Source organism: Polyodon spathula, chromosome 17 (genome assembly GCF_017654505.1).
Source record: "Polyodon spathula isolate WHYD16114869_AA chromosome 17, ASM1765450v1, whole genome shotgun sequence".
Lineage (NCBI taxonomy): Eukaryota > Metazoa > Chordata > Actinopteri > Acipenseriformes > Polyodontidae > Polyodon > Polyodon spathula.
This window is the reverse complement of record NC_054550.1, coordinates 25,339,294-25,358,550: the sequence shown is the minus strand read 5'-3', so window position 1 is coordinate 25,358,550 and position 19,257 is coordinate 25,339,294. Positions and strand designations below refer to the sequence as shown.

Sequence of the window (19,257 nt, the reverse complement as noted above, 5' to 3'; positions counted from 1 at the left end):
TATTGCCGGTAAGAGATGAGACAGAATTATGGTTCTGTTTTCGACAGTTCATTTATTCCTTTCCTGACTGGAAAAAAACAGGACATATTCTTCTAAATTTGCATCAACACCATACACCCTTTGTAAATGGATTTGGTTTTGTTATAGATGTTTACTATTATAGACAGACAGTAAAAGCCTTTTTTTTTTCTTGCAATTTACGGCTAATCTAACCTGTTAACCTGTCCTAAAATAAATTAAATCTGGCGCAACACTAGAGGGAAAGTTCCCCGTTTATTATATTAAACAAAATGCAACTGTAACCTAATGCCATGGTATCTGATCTATTGATTGTAGTATAGCCTCGTAAATAAACATTGTGGAAACCTGCTCCGAAATTGATACCTGCACTGATTTTCGGATATGGGCGTTTCCTGATGGTTCAGCCAACTGGCTCTAAGACCTAGCGACATTATTCTCTAGTTAAATAAGCAGAAGACAGCTAGCTTTTCCAAGGATATCTGTTTCCCAGAGCTTCTCCTGTGAACGTGCAGAGCAGCTGTGGACTTGTACCTTGTGTGTGGCTTTTAATGCTCTCATTTTCAGAGACGTGATATAAAGCTTGCTTCAGGTACAAGTACTGGAACAGGAAATATCTTAAACGTGAAGGTATCTTGGGGTAACACTGTCCATCTAATCCAATGGGACTTTACTTTTGTTGGTAAGTTTGACTTTGTTTCATTGATGAAAGCGCGGTGTGTTTTTCTTCTCTGATGGAAGAAAGTAAGGAAGTTTTTTTATTCTCAAATTTGCGTTGGGATTTAGAGAACGTCAGCAATTTTTTTTTTGTTTTATGTTTTAGTCTATAGAATAAATTAATATACGACCATATTTCAATATACCTTACATATAGTTTGAGCAAATTCATTATGTATTTATTTTAATGCTTGTTTGATATACTCTGTTTATTTTTATGGTCGTCATGTCTGTAAAGCAATACATTATTGTTATTATCTATAGAAAACTGTTCATATTTATCGAATTCTACAGGTTCTTGGCAATTGTGCACAGTTAAAATGTATAGATTTTTGGATATGTTGTATATAATGTATATAGTGAGGAATGTTTCTTTTGAACACTATACATTTCTATTAATACATTAATAGGTCATCCCTGATAAGAATACTGATCTATTGTTAAGTTAAAATATAATAAATCTAATATATGGATAAACCATTAAGCTGAATTACAGAAGCATACTGCGCGTTAATGAACCTACTTCTTTACTATTTGTTTCTTTAAAAAAAGCAATAGTTTAATGGTTTCCTGAATATCAAACTGTATTATATTCTTTAAAACAGAATTTGAAAAATAACTCAAAAGGTAAAGCTTTGTGAAAAGGGTCCTATAAATTTTATGATAAACTGCTGTTTAATGTGGTAAAAACCACACTGTACCATTAGCTTAGTAAGAATTAAGATCATGTTATCAGTGAAATGATCTTGATGCTTGGATAGCTGCTAGGATAAACCCAGCTGCAAAATAAATCATTAAACTGTGAAAATGATTTAATTTTCAGTTTTTTGTCTTGTATTGGTTTAGGACCCTGTGTTTGGCAGCTGCTTCAGGTTGCTGAGATGACTTGCAGACTATGGCAGCGATATCCGTTAGCTCATTAACCACTTCGGGAGGTATTTGATTCACTCAATTATTTCCTGTTTTTGCTAATTGTTTTGATACATGTTTTGCCCTGCCATTTTACACAATAAGACAAATGTTATTTACAATAGAGAGCAAGATCAAGAAAAACAGAAACTCACCTTTAACACTTTATATCATAGGTGCTTTCCATATTTTAGGTAAAATGTAGTAATAGGGCTTAATAGAGCACTTTTAGACTTGTCATAAACCTGTAAATCAATGGTTCCCAACCTGCAGCAACAATGTCAACAAGTGCAACATACTTCTTGCACCATTCTAGATCCTATTAATCTCTGAGTTCAGAAATACACTTCATATATCTGTATTTCTAATAAACAGCCACAGGCTGCATTTAAAATAATATGTTTTTTATGGGTTTTCCTTTCAGTCCCACACTGGTTAATTTTGCTCTTCATTATTGGCTCCCTTCTTATCTTGTGTTGATCTTGGTGATGAAAGTGATGGCGGCTGAGTTCATCAAAAACTGTTGCAAGGGCCTGCTGTCGAAAGAGAAAGAAGCTGAACCTGAAGGTGAGCTGGCAAGAAGCCACCCTCAAGCCTCCCCAAATCAAACAAACAGCACCCCGTTACATTAGAATGGTAGTTCTGAACCGACATATTTAGAACCATCATTTTAAAAGCTTTACCATGGAGTTAGGATCTACAGTAACCTTTTGAAGTCAACAAACTGCTTGACAAGGTGGCTGTTACTATGTTCTGAAGATTACTCCCCATTATTTTAAGTCTTTGTTCTGTCTCAACTTTAGCCATAAAGAAACGTGATGCTCCGTCCACGTCTAGGAAGTCTCTGAGTGACACAGAGAGTAAACAGCCGCCGGTGGGATCCGTTTTTGGGAAGAAGCAAGTCGGATGCACCGAGCACTTCCTCCTCTCCAGATTGCCTTTGGATGGGAAGCAGGTCCCTTTTGTTGTGCCAACCCTTAAACCATCCTACATCCAACCCAACAGTCAGTTGAACTCCAGCTACCTGGAAGGACTGCAAGGTACTCAAGAAGTGTTTTTAGGCTTGAGTTCTCTTTTTCAATAGGTGAAGTAAACTATGTATCTGCTGTCAGCCAAAGCATTGTGCACATACACAAGGCTGTGGGAAACCTTACAGATTACTAAAACAATGTGTTCAAGAGGAGAACCCATGCTTTAATTCATATCAATTATAAACTTGGCTCCTATTGCTTTTGTATACATGTATAGAATGGATGTATGTCTGCCATAGTCCATGGCAGAATGCCTTGACAATGTTGTTTGTGTATGACAATGACAGCAGACTGGAATACAAGATACAAAAGACATTTAACTCTTGAATTGTGGTTGATGTAATGTCTAAGGATTATCTGGCAGTCACATATGATGATGATGAAAGAGAACGGAGTCTTGGTTAAACATTTCCATTTTACTGGCCTAAACTTTTAGGTATTTTTCTTAAAATCCAAAAAGGAACCTGGAATCCAGGCTTTTGTAGTAGTTCAGCTGAACTTCATTTCAATTCAACCATTCCCTCCCATCTCTGATCTTAGTACTAGATTTTAGCGCTGAGCACACTGCTTTAAAACTTGCTTGCTGTGGTGACAGGGTTGAATTTATGTAATATTATGTAAGACAAACTTTACCGAAATTCAAAAACAAACGTATGTCCAATCTGTCTGTTTAATCTTTTCTCCCTTTGTCTGATTAGAATGATAATGTTGTTGAACACTTAACATCTCTCCTGCTTGTTTCTCCCCTGGGAATGCTCACATGTACTGTAAATACGTCACATTTTAACTTACATCCAGAGAACCACTTATCCAATTGTAATGAAACATGATTAGGACATTCTTTGGCATAAGACTATCAAAATATGAGATTATAAAGAGATGCCTCTGTCTGTCTTAACATGTTAATACTGTATGTCACACCTTCAATTCAGTTTCCCGAGTGTATCAAGAATGGTCCACCACCCAAAGGACATCCAGCAAATGGCAGGCCAGTGGTCAAAAATGGATCATTGATGAAAGAGGCCAAAGGAGGCTGACACAAATTGTGCAGAGCAACAGACGGGCTACAGTTAGTCAACTGACAGTCCAGTACAACATTGGTGCCGAAAGACCCATAAAAGAATGCACAACTTGTCGTACCTTGACACGAATGGGGTATGGCAGCCGACGGTCTAACAGAGTTCCACTTCTTTCAGCAAAACACAAGAAATTGCGATTGCAGTGGGCTAAGGAATGAAAACATTGGACACTGGAGGATTGGAAAAACACATACATACATGCATCCATCATGCCGCGTGTCAACATTGCAGGCTGCTGGTGGTGGTGTGATGGTGTGGGATGTGTTTTCATGGCACACATTGGGCCCTTTGATAAAAGTGGAGCAACATTTGAATGCCACAGGATATCTGAACATCATTGCCAATCAGGTGCACCCCTTCACGGCAGTAATGTATCCATCTGCTAATGGATGTTTTCAGCAGGATAATGCCATATGCCACAAGGCTAGGATTGTCCAGGAATGGTTCCACGAACATGACAGTGAATTCATCTTACTGCAGTGACTTGCCCAGTCACCAGATCTCAATCCAACTGAGCATCTGAGGGATGAGATGGAACGAACTATTCGGAGTAGAGTTCCACTACCAGCCAAGCTGACACAACTGTGGAAAGCATTGAAGTCAACATCGGCCAGCATCCCTGTGGAACGCTTTTGACACCTTTTAGAGTCCATACCCCGACGAATTGAGGCTGTTCTGAGGGCAAAAGAGGGTGCAACTCAATATTAGAAAGGTGTCCCTAATGTTTTGTACACTCAGTATATATATATATATGGTTGCACAATTTTTCCACAGAGAATCTGAAGATATTTGGAGGATAATGTCTTTCTTGCATTCTTACATTTTACATGTACATAGGAGGGTATAGGCAACAGTGATCTAATTTTGTATGTGTAATGTCAAACAGTACTGCTGAGCTTCATGTTACAGATGGGCTGGTGATTTCTCTATTGTCACAATTGAAACATTTCTCTGTTAGTAATGCACATTAATGTAATGTTACAACACAGCAATGGGCCCCATTTTCCACTGTACTGTAATAATAGGGCATTACCTAAAATCAAGCCCAATATCACATATTAATATAACAAATGAAATGTGTGTGTATATGTATATATATATATATATATATATATATATATATATATATATATATATATATATATATATATATATATATATATATATATATATATATATATATATATATATATATTGTATATATATATATATATATATATATATATATATATATATATATATATATATATATATATATATATATATATATATATATATATATATATATATATATATATATATATATATATATATATATATATATATATATAAATATGTATATAATACAAACAAACACATACACACACACTCTGAAACATTGTTATCCTGTTGTAGGTTCAGCCAGGAGTATGTTCACTGACAGGAAGGGGGAGCTGTCTGGTATGAGTCAGCTTGGGGTAGATCCTGATGCGGTGTTCCACCCCAGCTATATGCTCCATCATGTGTCTCCGGGATCAGCAAGACGTCCATCTCAGCAAGTAAAGGGACTGAACAAACGTGGATCAGGTAGGGAAAATGGAACCTTTTGTTGTCCATTTAAAAAAAAAAAAAAAAAAAATGTCACATTGACTTTCACAAGTCCTATCTTTTCATTGCAACACAGTGAAAAATAAAGACCCAAGTGTTTTATAGTTACATGGTTATTTATTATTAAAACTAAAATAATTAATTCTAAAACAAACTAGAGCTGACATTTTGAAAAGAGCTTTTGCTCTTTAAGGAATGTCAGACTCAAAGGATTCTTTATTCCCTTAAACATTTATAAACAAGTTTCCCCAGTTGTTCTTAAAATACAAGTTTTTGCAAGTCTCTCTATAATTAATTGTGTGCTGGAGCCAAATTCCAACTGGATGAATGTTTTTGTTGAACAAGAAAAGCTTTGTAAAAGATTTTTGTTGTTTTTTTTTCTTTTCTAAATGTCAACCTTTTGAGATATTGAGAAATATCCCTTTATTATTAGAGAGTTTGGCTTCTTCCAATCAGTTAAGGTGACTTTGAATCATTTGATAAGCTAAGGAGAAAGAAACATTAAAAGCGACAATTTGGGTCAGGGGGTCAGTTCAAATTATTCATGTAACAGTTCAAATATACCTTCGTAAACCATTATTGAAATATACTATTTGAATTTTAGTATTGTATTTGATTGCTGAAATAGAAAAGTAAATGTAACACATGAGCATTGCTTCACTAAGTGTGCATTAGGTGCTGTGTAAATACTGTAATGTTTACACACCATCTACATATAAAGGGCTATGCTGTTCACCACTATCATGATACGAGTGTAAACCGCGGGACACTTATATCATGATAATGGCGGGAAAATACTTCTGAACAATTATTACTAGCTTTAATAATTAGTAACCCATACATTAACACTGTCAGTAGTGTGTAGGGCTACTATGGCCAGCCCAGACAGTATTAAATTAATGTGAATAATCTGCAACTTGATGATTTTAAATTATTCTGCATGGATACATGACCATTCCTCAATGGTTAACCTCAATGGTATATGGTCACTATAATTTCTTTTTACCGGATTTCAGTGACCCAACAAGATTAAAACAGCACCCCGGTTCCCGGATTGCTCACCCAGTAAAGGCACACTGCGCAGGTGTGCAGGGTGAGTCATACAGTCAGAGAAGCGAGGAATCACGTCCTGGCTGTGCAAAGTCAACGATCACTGCTAGGGGAGTTGCATTTTCACTGGTGATCGTGCAGGTTATTTAGGCAAAATCATCGCTGACTGATTCTCCCACACAATTAATGAAACAAACCAAAAAAAAAACGTTTCATCAAAGTATTAAGTGATCTTATACTGTGCCCTGATACTTTTGTCTTCATGTATTACACACTAAAGTAGAACCTTTATTTTTCTGACTAAATAAGGCATGTTGAGGTTCCTTGTTAGTGTCACAGGTGGAATTAAAAGGTAATTCAGGGCTGGGCTTCCCACTGTATATAATGTAATTCAGTCTGTTTTGTTGGGATTGTAATATAAATAGGTTGTGAGGTTCCTATGGGTAATGGTATGCTTGCTGTGAGTGGCCTAAAGTTTGTGAGAATACCTAAAGCTCCCTTCCAAATGTTATTTTCTGTTGATCTTATCTGATCTTGGTTCTTTCTTTTGCATTAAAGGATTGGTCTGATGGAGGCTTGCCCTGCCTCCTCTAACTCAAGCCAGTTGGGTAATTTGTCTCATTCCTTCTCTCTCTCTGTCTTTCAGTGTGGGACTTGAAAGGCAACAAGTCACCAGTCTCCCCAGGTTTAAGCAGCTCCATGTTTGATCTTGCTACACCACACAGTCACATTCAGGTGAGTAGGTGTGTACAGAAGGTAGCACCCTTTGGAAGAGACTGGCACAGTTGCAAAGTATCATTGTTGTGCAGAGATTATTACTTCTTCACTTGTTTTAAATTCAGGAAATGAAAATATTTAAGATACTATGCTATAGGTAAACAGCCGCAGCCTGGTTCCAGAATTGAACATTAGATGAGCAGTTGTCCATAAACTTGAAGGTGGCCAAGCCAGAAGCCACGTCACCTCAGTGTCGCCTCTCCTTGTGAGCGTGTCCCTCTAGTGTTTTCATAGGTTGATGTGTTCGCTGTGTGTGCTGCCTTACAGAACTCCTTTGCTAAGCAACACTCCTCCACTGCACCCCACCTCTGTGTGCACTGGGCTACCCCTGCTGACAAATTACTTTTAAATGGTTTCGTAAACAATAAAATTGATACACATTTCAAACAGGTTATTCATTGCCTGATGTTTTGTTTCACAAATGCATACTGCTGTCTCTTCACACTGTATGGTAAAGTTACTTTAAAGTAATTGCCAAAATTGTAAAAAAAATATGGCTAACCACAGTAAGTGTAAACTTTAAACATGGCAAAGGTATAGCACAGTTCTAGAATGGCAACACAGTACATATCAAACAAACACAATTCCTGACACCAACCGTATGCTATGCATTTACCATAGTTTAACATGGTTTGTCTTTAACATGCTTTACTATACCTCTGCTTTACCTTGATTTGACTGTTTTAGACTATGTTTTTACTATGGTAAACATTTATAAGGGGAGGTTATACGGTTCATGTCACCTGCTTGAAAAATAATGAATTGGGTACCTCTAGAAATCCCACTACAAAGTCACTTAAAAGAACAAAGGTTTTTTTTTATGAACAGTTATGGAATGGTATTGGTTATACGGACACACGTCACCTTGGCTTTCAGCCCCATTCAGTTCATCTCTATATTCCCTCATACACAGATATTCATTGTGTTATAACCCTACAATAATGCTGCCTTTTTTGTTCCCATTTCCCCCTCTGTTCTCCCCAGCGCTATGACTCAGTGTCCAGTGTCCAAAGCAGTGAGTCCTCTATGAGAGATTCCCTGGGGAGTAATCGCAGTCTAGGTAACAAGTTGAACAATCCCTCTGTTGTCTATCTTAGCTGTTCCTATTCCCGCATACAACTTGTTATATTGTTTAGCAGATGAGTGTGCAAGTCTTACTGCCAACAATTTCTTTTTCTTGATGTTAGCAATGACTTATTGCTAAGACAGCAGACAATGCCATCTTTATCGCAGTTCTTTTTTTATTGTGTTATTTGGTAAAGCTACTATAAGACTAGCAGCACCATAATTAAAACAAATTTTAATGTGTTGCCTTGACCTTTGATCTACTAAACAATACTAGACTCCATATTGTTTGAATTTGCTTTTGTAATCTTTTATTTAAGTTCTTGAGACAATAGGAACAAGGCTGTTTTCCACAGAACTTCCAATTTTGTTTTTTAGTCATTCTGTAATTCAAGAGTAAGAGGAGAAAGAGCCGGACTAATAGAGAAAGAATGCGGCTTTGTTAAACTCAAAAGGTCAAAAATACCACATTTGAGATACATTTTATGTTCATTATGAAGTACTAATTGAGCAGTAACAATGTTGACTCTCAAACATTCAGTGATGGAGAATCCAAGATTATCAGGTAATAAAAACTGTAAGGCTACGGTTTTTGAGAATGAGAGGCTGTCCTTTAGCACACAACTACAACATGTCAATAAAACTGTGCCAGTTTTCTGAGAAGCAAAGATTGCTGTGGAAAAGGAGAAATAGGAAGCGGGATATAAATCCATCTTTAATCCCTAGAAAAATGAACAACAGGTCCAACATTATCCCATAGTTTGTTTGCTTTCTCATAGTCAGAGACAATATATTGTAAGCCATTAACATCAATAAAAATCAACCAGTAAGACAGTTCTCTGTCACTTTTTATGTATCTTACTATCCCCTGTAGTGCCTAGACATAAGTCTCTTATGCATGTCATTTACACTTTTAGATATATCCTCCTTCTTTCTCAAAACCTCTCCTTTCTTTTGTAAAATGATTGAACTGCTGCTTTCTGCAAGTACAGTTTCTTGCTAATTGTATATAATTAGAATTGTTTTACAGCCAATTCAGTGCCTTTGTTTGGCTAGATAAGGCATCGCTTATATGTAAAGTGTAATGCCATCAATGTATATTGACTGAAACTATATATGTTCCTTACACTAACATTTTGTATGTGTGTGTTTTTGTAGAATCCATAACTCACTCCGGGGATGAAAGGGAGTTGGGGAAGCTGCATGTGAGACTGTGTTATCAAGCTTCTCATGAGCAGATTTGGATCACAGTAGTCAGGGTAAGATTACAAGGCTTGGCTACTCAGGCTAGAATGGGAATAAATCCATTTAAAAGCCTTATTGTGTACCGCAGGTCTGCTCAAAGGGGGCTTTTTATGCAGAGGTTACACTGTAAAGGTTACAGCTGACTGGTCCTGTTAGGTTTCACATCTAGAATAACATTCAGATGATCATTTGAATGTCTGTTCCTCTAAATGGCAGCCTCTTTTTTTTATACTTTCGTTGCATTGCCCAAAGCTTTATAAAACTTTGGATCTCAATTGTATTCATAGCGGATATATTGTAACGTAATTGTAGGCGGCCCTTTGATCTTGAACATTTTTTCCTACATTGTAGGACTCCTGTGAAAAAGATTAGTATCTCTAGCTGCAAGTTATTCGGATTGTACTTCCCAGTTTCCCAACTTCAATTTGGACCATGTTTAATTAGCTTTGGTAGTGTTTACTCATCACAGCATATACCACAGGTTGTTGTATAGGTTATCTGAGAGCTGCACACACTAAGGCTACACAATATAATTCAGTTTAGAATTTATTTTTATCGAATTTCTCTTGCCTTGTGTTCTGTGTGCTTTACTTTATCGAGCTGCAGATGCTGTTTCTCTGTTTATTTTTACACTGAAACAGTCTTTTCTCCTTACAATCCCAATGGTTGAAATGGAGAAAACAGACATGTTATTAAAATAGACTTTGATGTAGAGCATGTAGCAATATGCTACTCTATAGTCTGGAAGTGTTCAGTGGTGAGTCAGAGGCAATGAGGCAGTGACATTATTGTGGGATCAATCTCGAGTTAATAAAGCAGGACACAGGAGACAGCAAGTTAGTTAGTAGAAAGAACGTTAGAAAGGTCTGTGTTTATACACTCAACTGCAAAACTGAATCAGAAACTTTTAAACACTTACAGAAAATGAAAATACACTTCCAAAATGACTGAAGGAGTATTGAAAACCGTACTGAAGTATTGTTAAAAAATCTACAGCAGATCATTTAATGAAAAATTATAATCAGCGTTTCATATTTAGAGAAAACATAGCACCCCAGGTCATGAGTTTCTTTAAAATCTCAGACGCCTTTGTGATCAGTGTCTTTTGTGATGGAATGGCTTGGACCAGAAAAGGGAGCTTTGGTGACTTCTGTTTGTTTTCTGTTTTTGTTTCAGTGCAAAGACTTATATTTGAGCGGAGACCATCCTGATATCGGGATTAAAGGGACCATCACCTTACCAAAGCCAGTGCGGTTCAAGTCTTCAGTCAAAGAAGGCACTCATGTAAGCAGGGGTTTCTTTTTAACCTGCCACCTGACAGTAAACAGTCTCCTTCCCATAACTGCATCTTCACAAGTTCCCTATTGTTCTGCTGTAGACCATTTTCTCTTTACCTCATGTGAAGCCAATTATTCCTTTGTTACTGGCAATACTGTAAGTCTCTACCTTACACTTATATAGAGGCTAGGTAGAGTTATATTACCTGTAACACAGAAAATGAACAGGGAAACCAAGTATTTTCAACAAACTTCAAGTATTGTGGCAGGTTAATGTAAGCTAAAAGATTTTTAAAGCATGATTTAAAAGCTAGAAACATGTAGAAAAGCAATATTTTTTTGTAACCAGTCAGGATTACTCTACTCCTTTTGTGTTTGTAGCAGAAATGACAAGGTTGGTGGTCATTACTACCAATTGCTGTCAGTTGAGATATATATATATATATATATATATATATATATATTATATATATATATATATATATATATATATATATTCAGACAGTTATAAGTTGAGCTCTTGACCTGTACATCCAATCACATGTCTATTTATTCTACATTTAATGTAAGTGTTTGAAAGATAAATAATTGGGTGCAGTACAGGAATGTGTACATGTTGATTCAGACGATCTCTTGAATGTTGTGCCTCTCAGGACCTGGAGTTCATGGAGACCTTCGTGTTTGCTCTGAAGCTGCAGCAGCTCCAGACAGTGGGCCTGGTGTTTAAGGTGCTGACCCACCACCCTCGGAAGAGAACCATTGGGGAGTGTGCCATGTCCCTGCGCAAGCTCAGCTCAGTGGAGAGCGAACATTGGCTGGACATCACTCCCATTTCCAAAGCCCTGGTAGGTGCTCCTGGATTCAGAATCTTCTTTATTATTGCACTCCTTTATTAGACTAATCTAATGTTACAGACTAGATCTAGATACCCATGTGAAAAAGCATTTAAGGAAATAAAAATAATTTTATTAAACGGAGGGAATATGAAGTTCCTGTACTGGGGTGGAGGCATGGCCACCAATCCAACCATGTTGGAAATGTTCAGAAATACCCAAGCTATCATTTGGACAGTAAACATAATACATGAGGTGATGTATTATGAAGTAATAAATTAGCTTTGCCCTTCAACTGCAATACTAATTCAAGTAGAGTTTTGATCTACTATAAACATATACACAGCATTACCTGTCTGTGACATTATGGTATAACCTTGTGTTTCCAGGGATATCCTTATCCTAGTTATATCTTTACAATAAATTATAAAATGTCTTTGGAATTTCCTGCTTTCTGATTGGCTGCTGACATTCCAACCCATACGGTTAAGAGTATTACCAATGGTTTAGATCTCATTTATCAAGCAAATCAGTTTCATATCTGTAATGAGACATCTGTATACGTACAACCCATGCCTTTCTGTGTGTTTTAGCTTACTTATACGTTTGGGAACGGTATATCTAGCCTGGATAAGCTTCATGACAAAGTCTCTGAGGGTTTTTTGTTTACTTTTGATGCTCATGAAAATATCAGGCATGATACAGCAGACACCATGAGAGCTTCACCTCAACACTGCTTGCCGTTCAGCTCTGTGCCTCTTTCAATGTTTTGTAATATGGACTAATGCCCTCTAATGACTCAGCTGAGAAATGGGTTGAATTAGCCACGGTCAAAATGACATTGCGATCCTTAGTATTTCAGCAAACATTAATAATAAAAAAAAAATGTTTATGGAAGTAATATGATCTCAAAGAAAATTTAAATGTGTGTTTGCCAAATACATTTGTTACAGTAATAAAAGACAGATGGTTTCTTAAGCCTAAAATAATTAGTTAACACTTTTTGTGCAGGCTAAGGACATTGTAAGGTGAGACAAACCAATTTAGAAATGGCTTCACTTTGCCTTGTGTTTCACTACGCAGTGACTGTACAACCCTGTCGTGTGCATATGCTGGGAAAACAGTGGTTACTAAGGTTTTATCACGAGTTGTTTTTATAGGGACTATTATGATATTAAAGGGGATGCACAGCTTAGTTGTGGCCTTAACAAATCCTTACTTTATTGCTAATATCTTTTTTTTTAATGACTTCTATATTTTACATTCGTGCTTGGGCACGAATATATTAATTTCTATGGTAAATATTGAGTCCTGACTCCAGCACCTGATGATGCAGTAGTGTAATGCTATCTTAAGAAAATATAACTAAATTAATTAATTAGTCATGCTTAAAGTTTTTAAAAAGTACCAAAATATGTAAATATAGATTGCCACTTCATATTCACACGTTAATAAAGAAAACCAGAAGGATCACAATTTTAGTCTTTAAAAAGTTTTTATACCACTCGATTACTCTTTTGCCTGCCCCGTGCAGATAGCATTCTGTATTCTATCATGGTGACCCTCAAATTGTTTTGCAAAAGTCACAATTTTATTGTGACACTGCATTCATGAAAATATTAAGGTATGTTTTAAATAGGGGTTAATTAACCTCATATTTTATATTATACCATTTACAAGTTTTGCTAATTTCTATAATGTGTGTCCTGTCTTTCATTAGCCCTGCCATGCTGAGCTCAACATTGGAACCTGTTTTCAGCCAGTCAGCAGCAGGATTCAGCTGCAGATTCTGGCAGCACAGAACCTCCCCAGCTCTTCCACACCACTGGGCCCAAGTAGGTTCTGCTTGTTGATTTTATTCATGTTCCTAACCATATAACAAAACAGACCAGCGGAGTGATTTATCTGCCAATTTGAAAGGCACTTGAGTGGCCTGCCTCAGTTCTCATGTGGTTCCTTTGGTGGTTTCCACAGGTTTCTCTGTGAAGATGGAGATGCACGATGTGAATGGTCTGGTTGCTAAGAAGAAGACCAGAGCGCTGAAGTCCACCAATGGGCAGGTGAAGTGGGGCGAGACCTTCCTGTTCCCCATCGCACAAGAGGAGCAAGGCATCCGTTTCACTGTCCGACTGTACAGCCGCAGCTCTGTGCGGAGGAAACACTTCCTAGGCAAGGTAAGGATCAACACGAGCCTGCTTCTTACAGCTACACCCTGAACACAATCAATTGCCTTGAGTAGTCTTCAGATTACATTTTTTCCTGTAGCTGGTTTTGGGTAGAAAATTACTATGGCTCATTCCTAGTGAAACATGAGTCATTTGTGCAGTCTTGGTTATGGAATGTTAGGAAAAACCTAATAGTTTAAATGACAAACGTTTCAACTAGAAGTCTCCGTCTATGTCTTCAATGTTGAAATGATGCTCATAGAGATAATGTGGACTTCACCCCCAATGGATAGTGTGAATAATCTCAATATTTCCATGACCGACTGTAACTTGCGCCATCAACACCTCTGCAAGGCTAATGTCCAATACATGCAGAGTTAACTCTGCCATTCCTCTTATGGGACTTCCAAGAGAGAATCCTAATGTTACTTTTTTCATTTATTTCATATGTTTCAATGAATGACAGAAATATTGTTTTTCTTTTTTGAATGATAACTCTGATTACTGTTTTTTTTTTTTTTACTTACTGGCAATTGGTTTCACTGTAGAGATGGAAAGAATGTTTTCTTCAAATGAAAAATGTTAAAAATGCACCCTGTTTTTTGGTTTGGGTAATCAATCTTTTAAAACTCTTCAGTTTCACAAGAACTTGCCTTTAGTTGTCTGGGTTTGAGTTATGCTGAACCGCCGATTCCAAAAGCAACAGTGAACCTATTCATCACTTCTCCAAGCAGAGATTAATCCTGTCCAATATCAATTACCATGCAGCTAGCACAATGTTATTAAGAAATGCCAGCTGTATCAGTTACTTTAAATAAAGGAGTGTTATTTAGTTTATAAACAGTAGATATCTTCTAGTACTCTTATACAGAACCTAATACGATTAACATGAATGAAAAACTAATAACGCAACTAACACACATTCCCAATTTTACAAGATGGTGTGCAGTGTGGGAAGCACAAGATTATCACATAAATATTCTGTGGCTCAATACTCGACAAGTAGAGACTACAGTTTACAATCTATCATATTCATACTGCAGATCACAAGGTACGCTTCAATGAGTCCACAGCTGTGTACTTCCACAGTGTAGACCTTATACAGTATGAGCAGTTTTGAGAAGGAAACATGTTACAGCAAATATGTATTGTAACATGCAAGTCATATAAAATGCTCTGGCTTTGTCAGTGTTTTGAAGTTATGGATGATGCACATTAGTTTGGCTGGGTTTATCCCGGTATTTTTACATCGTTTTCCCATGCTTTTCTCATTGTTTTACTAAGCATTTACCATAGTTTACCATGCTTTTTTAAATATGCTTTACCACACCACTCTGGACTTTACAATGCTAACATTTTACTACAGTTAATTTTTATAAGGGATTGCATTTGGATGGTAGTCCTCATGATGAGGGGCAATAGAATTGATGAGTGTTACTGGCATATGTTAGACAGTGTTTTCATTTCTGTGTGTTCTCAGGTCCAGATGGGCTGGGAAAACAGCTCCAGTGAGGCAAAAGAACAGTGGATGGATACGACCACAAACCCTGAAAAGGTGGTAGTCATGTGGCAGAAGCTGAATCCAATCTGAGGGAGTCCTTTCTATAGGAACTGTGTACACTATAATGCTTGGACATTTTTTTTTTTAATGTTTTTGTTTTTTTAATTGTAGCTTACAACTGGACTACCTTCTAGTGCTTGTATAGTTACTGGACATTGTTAATTCTCATGGAAGCAAGCAAACTGCCTTTTTTGAAGAAACTTCATTCATGGAGTTATCAAGGACAACTCTTTTCCATAATTAATGTGGTCAACTGCCTCCTATACAGTTTAAAGTAACTGACTTACCGTGACTGGTCATATTATGGACAAAACAGACTTCATTGTGAAATGGCTTGTCTTACCTTTTGAAAACTGATCAGTGTAAGAGATGAGAATTCAAGACCAATCGTAAAAGAAAGTACTAAAATGATGTTTCAAATGGTCAACATACGTGCTCGCACTGAGCACATTAAGTACAAGTCTCTGATTACTGAATCTGTCTCTGCATTACCGGGATTTCATTGTTTTTTAATTCTGTTGTGTGAATAGGATGTCTTGGTGTCTGATTTTTCAGCAAAGTGCCTTTTTATTTATTTATTTAAGATACCAGTTAAGTCTTTCCAACTGTGTCCTATAGGCACAGGAGACTTGTAAGCAAGTATGCAAATTGAAAACCACAAACTCCACAGGAAAAAAAAAAAAAAAAAAAGCAATAATGTCTTTGTCAGTAATGTGTAGTTGTATTATACGGTATATTAAACTAAATTTAGCGTTTCATTAGAACTCAAATACACAACATAATTTGTGCATCTTTCAGTGAGAGCTATGAAGTGATGCCAATACATATTAGGTAAGATTTAGTAGAATTATTTAGCTAGTTCAGTGTACTTTAGGATTGTACTATTTTTGGTCAGATTAGTAATGGATAGTAATGTCTGAGAGAAGGTAGGCTAACAATGTGCAATATATACATGAAGAATAGACTTATATATATATATATATATATTCTTGTAGTTTACAATATGTTGGATATATTTAATCTTTTAAAAACTATTTAAACTTTTATTAAATATGTTTTTGTAGTGAGAAGAAAACAAATAATGTTTTCAGGAGTCTGCACACAGTACTTATAAATGAATAACGCTGCATAAGATCTGGTTATAAGTAATTCAATTCGCTTTTGTAGGTTAATTGTTACTGTTGGGGACTCATGATCAAAAGCCTTTGGCTGCTTATTTCCTGTTATACTGGATTCATTTTTTTTTCTTTATCATTAAAAGTTTCGTCATTAAATACAGGTGTGTAAATGTGCACATTAATAAATAAAAAGGAAACTCCATGCAAAGAGGAAAATCAAACGAGTAATTGCTATAGGACTGTAATCTGTTGCTTTGTAAATCCATGGCAAATAAAAAAAGAATCTTGAGAATGTTTGCTAATGGGTAGGTGAGGTCCATTTAATTCGTATGTTGTTGCTATAGAAACTATACTCCCACTCCTAACCAGTTAAGGTAATAATTAAACAGCAAATGTAAATGTCTATGAGCGTTGGTGGCAGGTAAATGTGATGCCCCAATAGAACCATACCTCCTACTTAAGATTGGCAATAACATTCAAAAGCTTAGTTTTGTTTGCCTTGTATAGAGTTGTGTTGCGGAATGTGCCAGGACAATGGCAAATGAGAGCCTCAGTTTTCTCTGGTTAAAATATTAAAATTTACTGTCTAGTCCCCAAATGACTTTACACCCTATACAAAGTACTGGGGCCTCAGTGTGAGGCAGCGGTCTTTGACATGTCCGGTTTCAATGCATTGTAATAAAGAAAGGATCAGGATTGTGTAGTTGTGACAATTTCAGTCTATTCTTCGTGCTGTGTATCCAGGATCTCGCTTGTTTAATTGGTTTCATGTGAATCTGAGCTGTTTAACCATGCTGGTGGGAGCCTTTTCATCCTGTTTACTTCTGTTCACTTTCACACTGAAATGTTCAAACGATTTGAATGTGTATGTAGGAGCTGTGATTGATTTTAGCAAGGCTTTCAGAAATGTTTGACTAGATAGGGTAAAAATAAATTTACATGGTTGCCTGAGGCAGCTGAGAAAAAATGCTGTAATCATTTTTAAGATTGTAAGACTATCTAAGAGCTTTTAACCCCTGTTTAGCTTGTTGTTCAAACAGAATTTTCCACTCATTGACAAGGTAACAAGATGGGGGTCTTTTTAATTAATCTAAGCAGTGGTGAATCTAAATACTAAATTAAATTAGGACCAAACTTGTCAAACACACATCCCCCTTATCCAAAATGGTTACAAAAGCCCACAAATGACGATAACGAATCACTGTATTGCAGGAGCCAATTTTTAGAGTAAGCTAAGGAAAAAAATATCCCACTCAGTAATTTTGCACAGTAAATGGATTATATCATATTACATAGTAACTTTTTTACTTAGATTTGACAGGCCTATGATTATCTATTCAGATATTTAGTAAGCAAGTAAATACCTAACCCAAGCACCACAAACAAGCAAGCAGTTTATACAGTGTATACACTTTTCTGCAGTTTTGAGTGTTATTTCCTAGACTAACAGTGTCGAGGATTTCTACATCTACAACTGACTTCTAGCTGTGAAATATACTATTTAATACACAGTTGCTCTAAAATGGCTATTTTTTAACACCAACTGGGCAGCAGCAGAAGCCATTTAGATGTGTGTCCAGTTTGCTATTTTTTAATGGTGATTCACGAGTAATCCCCTATTTGCATTGAATTTCTATGAGGAATGTTAAGAAATCAATTCTTGAATCTGGAAAATAAATACTTCGATCTTTGTACAATTTTTATAATGGAAAACTGCCAGAAAGATCTCACATATCCTTCATTATATTTGCAGAGCTTAATCCTAAAATACATATGTTTTTTAAATCATGCCAGGAGTATTAGTTTTCCTTTTGTGAGTTTGTATTTCACAAACACATTTTAAGTGCACTCTGTTCCAGTTCAAATATTGCATAACTATTTTACCGTGGCAATACGGTGGCTTTAACACGTTGTCTCAACAGTTGTTAAAATTGATAAAGAAGAACACTTAGCAGCAATTGACTTCTCGTCTTCTGTGTGTTTAGAGCAGTTTCAATGGGACTGCCCCAGTAAAACATGTATTATACTTGTACATTATATAAAAAAAAAAACTATTTTCCATAGTACAGTACATTCAGGTTTTAAAAAACATGTTTTTGCACAAGTTGCACAAGGTTTATGAGACTAAGTGGCAGCTGGGATGCTAACTATTACCTGGATTTTTTTGTTTAAATGTGTACGGTACATTTTATCGCTCCTTTTATTGTATGTCATTAAAACCAAAGGCTGAAATATAGTTCATGTTGTAGAGCAGAAGACAGGTTAAATAGACATGGAGTTCTCTACATGGCAAAAAGTGAGAAATATTGCCAATAACTTGTGCTAAAGATTATCTTCACCAAGTCTCTTAGCAAGTGATTCCTTAGATACAATGTTAAAATGTGATAGGCAGGTGTATGATGAAAACACCTAATGATTGGACAAGGACTCTATATCCCCTTGTCAATGCCCCCCCCCCCCCGGCAAGAAAAGATCTCTTAGCCTTTCAGCACCATCAAATGCTCATCTAATGCTTATTACATAGTGTGATATGTATGAGAAACACTTATGACACTTAATGACAATCCCTGCTTTGCATCATTGACCTTAGCAGAGACTGTCAAGAGACTAAAATTAAAAAAAAAAAAAAAAAAAAAATCCACAACATGCTCTAATGGTTTTTATACAAATATATCTATTCTAATATTTGCTATTATTTCTCATGCTGGAGTGTTACAATGGAACGCATGCTGCCCATTACAATTACAATGCAGCTGGAATGTCTGTGGCTCTAATATGGATGCTGGTAGCAGTCCTCAGTAAAATTCTTAAACATCCTCATAAAA

The 19,257-nt window shown here is 36.3% G+C and overlaps 1 protein-coding gene across 2 annotated transcripts; it reads left to right on the top strand.

Annotated features, from left to right (window-relative positions):
- Positions 1–508: 508 nt before the first annotated feature.
- On the top strand, positions 509–18,402 carry LOC121330370 (tandem C2 domains nuclear protein). Of its 2 annotated transcripts, XM_041276843.1 has the most exons (13): positions 509–700; positions 1,582–1,670; positions 2,140–2,211; positions 2,448–2,684; positions 5,150–5,320; positions 7,038–7,126; positions 8,153–8,228; positions 9,392–9,492; positions 10,655–10,762; positions 11,409–11,600; positions 13,309–13,423; positions 13,563–13,762; positions 15,234–18,402. In XM_041276843.1, exons 2-13 carry the CDS (start codon positions 1,631–1,633, stop codon positions 15,342–15,344), a joined length of 1,512 nt encoding a protein of 503 aa, XP_041132777.1. In that variant the 5' UTR covers positions 509–700; positions 1,582–1,630; the 3' UTR covers positions 15,345–18,402. The 2 variants fall into 2 exon arrangements, with proteins under 2 accessions (XP_041132777.1, XP_041132778.1); XM_041276844.1 differs by lacking the exon at positions 509–700 and having other exon boundaries at positions 2,069–2,211.
- Positions 18,403–19,257: the final 855 nt, after the last annotated feature.